Source organism: Notothenia coriiceps, unplaced genomic scaffold (genome assembly GCF_000735185.1).
Source record: "Notothenia coriiceps isolate Sejong01 unplaced genomic scaffold, NC01 NC01_scaffold00007306, whole genome shotgun sequence".
Classification (NCBI taxonomy): Eukaryota; Metazoa; Chordata; class Actinopteri; order Perciformes; family Nototheniidae; genus Notothenia; species Notothenia coriiceps.
The window spans coordinates 1,075-5,400 of NW_011340007.1; the positions used below are offsets into that span (position 1 = coordinate 1,075).

Here is a 4,326-nt window from a genome sequence, read left to right on the forward strand (position 1 = left end):
GCATAGCAGCGCTAATGTCAAAGACACAAACATTATATTTTTCTTTACCAGGATGTAGTGACAAAAATATTTGGGAAGGCTTAGCTTTCCCTAGCCTACAGTACCCGCCGCCGCCCCTGGGTACACTATTGACTATTAATGGCCAGGGGGCTAACCCATTTTTCACTTTATTTGATATAAAGCGAGCCTAAAAACTTACTTTACTTTCCAAAATGTACCAAAAGCTAGTAAATAGCACTGGTGAATTTTTGATTGTATCAAGTTTTATCAATGCTGGAAAATGTTCCATAACTCCTGGGGGGCTAATCATTTAGGCCTCAACTGTATATATACCTATAATAAATAAATAGTAATTCTGACCTCAGAAAACGAGATGTGAGGAGACACTTTTACCAACGTGCAACAGAGTGTGTCCGTTTGCTGTGTATCATCCATTGGTTTGTTATATTTATAAACATTTTAAATACATAGTGTTTATTTTCACTTCCGTTTTAAAAAAAAAACTAAATGTTGAGTGAGTCCTCGCTGCTCTTTCCGACACATAAAGGATGATCACTGTTCAGTTTTTGCCGGCGCTGTGCCTCACGTTGTGTAAAATGTAATTTATATCAAAATCTTTAATAGGTAGCACAATGTACAGAATAACGTCCCTCTAGCTCTTGAACTGAAAACATTTTGTGAAAAATAATTCATAAAAAATATAAATAATCATAATATATCATCAAATATGTGATACGTGTAAGGTTTTATGCAAGTATAAACATATGCCAAAACACTTTAATCACCAAAAACATGTGTGTAATGCCTAGTTTAATTGTTGGCCATGAGGGTTGTGCAATAGGTCGTCATTGTCAGTATGTTGTCTGTGTGTACCTGAGTGCAAACTGTGTACATGTACATACGTTTGTGTTAACACATTTCCTTATGGGGGACTATTTGGCATACCATATATGTGAAAGTAGTAAAAACTGAAACCCTATTTCAAAAGCCAGTTGAATTCTTTACCCTGGCTTACTGTTATCTGTTACCATGTCAAAACCAATTTAAATTCAAACGGTTGGATGGTAATGAGGAGATTCGATGACTACCTTCTTGAGCTTGCTCTGGTCGTCCTTGTAGGTGATCATTAGAGCCAAAGCCAGGTCACCTTTTACCCGCCGAGTTCCTTCACACAGCAGAGGATGCTCCGCCTCACTCACTGTGGTCTTCATACCTTTAGACACACAGAGGAGAGATCAGAGCAGCAAGTGAGGGGGAGGGGGGTGTACAGTGTGGACAAATGTACAAATAGGGGGATTAGAGAAGTGGTGAGGAGAGAAAAAAGCAAAACTGAGAAGCAGAGCGAGACAGAAGTGAAGGAACACATTTACCAAGTGCAGCGACGGCAGCCTCGAAGCCAAGCTCCTCATCTCCAGGCATCTCGTTGTTACGGTTACGGCTTGGTGGACGGGAACCAGTTGGGGACACAACTGCACAAACAATATGGAGTAAAGTGAAAGGGATGTTAATTCTTGAAGTTCCCATTGAAAAAACGATACCATACAGTAATACTTAATTGCAGGAAGTAACCTAATATTATTAGTATTGCAGGACTGTAGAACACTCAGAATCCGAGGTGTGACAAACAGAAAAGATTTTCCACTCGCCCCGAAAGACCTAAGGCGCCAGATTTTCTGATATATTCCATGTGGTCTTTGCATGAAAGCAGATGGCAATACACCCAAGTAAAAACATCTTCGTTTTGTCAGGGAAAGAAAATATAAAACATGATATTTACATCATGCAACTTCCTCACTTTGATCTTGCCACTGGACAATGAAACATTGGCTTTTTCAATTGGTTGAAAACAGTCTTGACAGCATATACTACTTACCTAAGTAGAGTTCAAGATTTTCAATCGTGATGAGAAACAGTTGGTGGTTACCTGGGGTACACAGCACATCGAAGATGAAGCTGGCCAGCATGAGCGGCAGCACCGGCCTGTAGTCACAGAAGTTTCCGTCTCGTAGCTGCTCGCCCCTCTCTCTTATGGCCGACATCTCCACCAGGCCCAGAGGAATCTTCTTCAACAGAGACACCACCTCCGACTCCTGGTAGGCCAGCTTCACCTGGTCAACACACAGGTATCAACCACACCATACATGTAAGACATACATGGAGTTAATACAGGGGAAAGGAAGTCATCCCAAAAGGATCATTCTCACTTTATTTACATTTTGGGAGTCATGCTCAAGTCAAACATACATACCAGAAGACAGAGGAAAAATATAAAATCTTCTTATCCATACTATATATGCCGATGTTTAGAGAGATTGTACGGCCACTGAGACCTCCAAATGCGGTTTAAAACAGGGCCTTTTGTCCCTACAATCTGTACGTGCCACTATATCTTTTCTTTCATGTTGACTGAGCTTTTCAGACCATTTGGCCCAGTGGCAGCTCTTCAGTATTCTGACAGATAACTCTTCATTCTACCAGCTGCTAGCTCGGAGTCCTTCATTTCAGAAGAAGGTCAGGTACCGATGGCCATTTAAAAAGTTGCACCTGACAATTGACGACGACCTGGTATTACCCTGAAAAGTATGTATTACTATTGAGTCAGAACAAATGCATCAGCGTAAAGCAATAAATTAAAAAGTGGCATAACATTAGGGCCAAAACAATGATTCAATATATCAATGAGCCTATCGTAAAAGTATTGGTAATGATTATTTTGACAATCTATTGTTTTTCTGCTTCTCCAAGCTGAATCAGTGAGAGAAACATTATCTAGTTCCATCTTGTCAATTGTTCAATGTGTTGTGTTATTTAAAACACCTCATGAATAAGTTAACAGGCCTCATGATTAAGGTCAATCAAAGTCTCTATGACATTACGGTAAAAACCCCTCAACCTGTCCCCCTGCAGTAGCTAGCCAGCAGGCCCTAAATGCTAGTGGATAAACAGCATTTACACAGGATTGGCCTTTATTGAATATACTTAAATAATAAATTATGCATTCAAACCTTAATATTTTAAAGCGTAATTATTTGATAACATATACAAATAACAATAAAAGTTATTCTACAATCATTGAATGAATAGTTTGAGTATTTATGTATGCGAGAGTGACAGACCTCCAGAGCTTTGGTGGAGGCCGGGGGTCTCTGCAGCTCCAGAGAGAACATGCCGGTGCAGAAGGCCAGGTTGTGGAGCTCCAGCCGCTCACTGAGGACGGTGAGGAGGAAGGCGGCCTTGGACAGCGTGTTGGTGGCTACCTGCGTCTGGCGGCTGGTCGACACCTTGCTCTTCTTACCCTGAATCCAACAACCAGGCAAATAATGAGGACATGGAACTATATTTGATGTCTGATATGCCTGTACAATGTAGAAAATATGCTAAATGACAGACTCTGGGAGCTTATCCCAACTAATTTACCCTCGCATGTCTGTGGACTGCAGAGGTCTTCAAGTGTCTGTCTTTAAAAGCACTTAGAGCAACACTGGTTAAGCAAACATCACACGTCAGAGATTGAATACGCTGAATTGCTGTGGACTTCGACAAAAAGTTAACTTTCATCTGAAAAGCAGTGTGGGATATGTTTTTGGGTTGTAATGTTTCGTAAAAATACGTGAACTCTCAATTCCATATGTATTAATGATATATAATGAAAAATGTTATATTTGTATTGTCTGGAAGCCTGTTCTTACACTTCCTATAGCTTATTGGGGTGTCCCATTTCACATGTTTCCATTATGTCTCATGATTGTACATGTATTTTTATTTAACTTGTGAATAGATGATGATGATGATGGCGATATGCAGATTAAAATATGAATTTCTTTGTTTTAGTGAACATTTAATAGGTTTTGCTCTTGTGCACAGTATAAAACGATGCTAATTTAAAGCAGATACAAATCTTGTGCCTTTCCTTTATAAAGAAATGCTCAATATCCCCACTACTATTTAAGATGCTGACTGATGAGATTGGAAGATTGAAACTGCAGACAGAAGCCGGAGACAGACTGGATCTACCTTAGTCTGTGGCTGCTCCACCTTCAGGTCCGGAGGGTTGGCTAACAGGTCTCTGGCCAGCTCCACGGCCAGTCTGCACGCCTCATTACTGTAGCCGTGAGCATAGAGGGCCTCCGCACACGCAAACAGCACCTGCACACACACACACACACACACACAAACAGTGTTATTGTCCAGTGGTATTCAGTCAGTCAGGTTTAAAGACAATGTAGTTACAGGAGATCAGTCACAGTTTTCGTTAACTTAATTAATTTACAATGCAGTGAAGACAGACAGACATGTAGACCTAAGTTCTAATGTGACTCATCAAAA

General features: G+C 40.5%; 1 protein-coding gene across 1 annotated transcript; it reads right to left on the minus strand.

The window, feature by feature from the left end:
- Nucleotides 1–1,088: 1,088 nt before the first annotated feature.
- LOC104943977 (zinc finger SWIM domain-containing protein 8-like) lies at nucleotides 1,089–4,185 on the minus strand (the record flags this gene model as incomplete). The annotated part of the gene is made up of 5 exons (XM_010769444.1): nucleotides 4,015–4,185; nucleotides 3,117–3,296; nucleotides 1,925–2,108; nucleotides 1,371–1,469; nucleotides 1,089–1,213 (listed from the first exon to the last, which is right to left on the minus strand). Coding segments are annotated over exons 2-5 (459 nt in total), but the record flags the coding sequence as incomplete, so codon positions are not given.
- Between the last annotated feature and the right edge of the window lie 141 nt (nucleotides 4,186–4,326).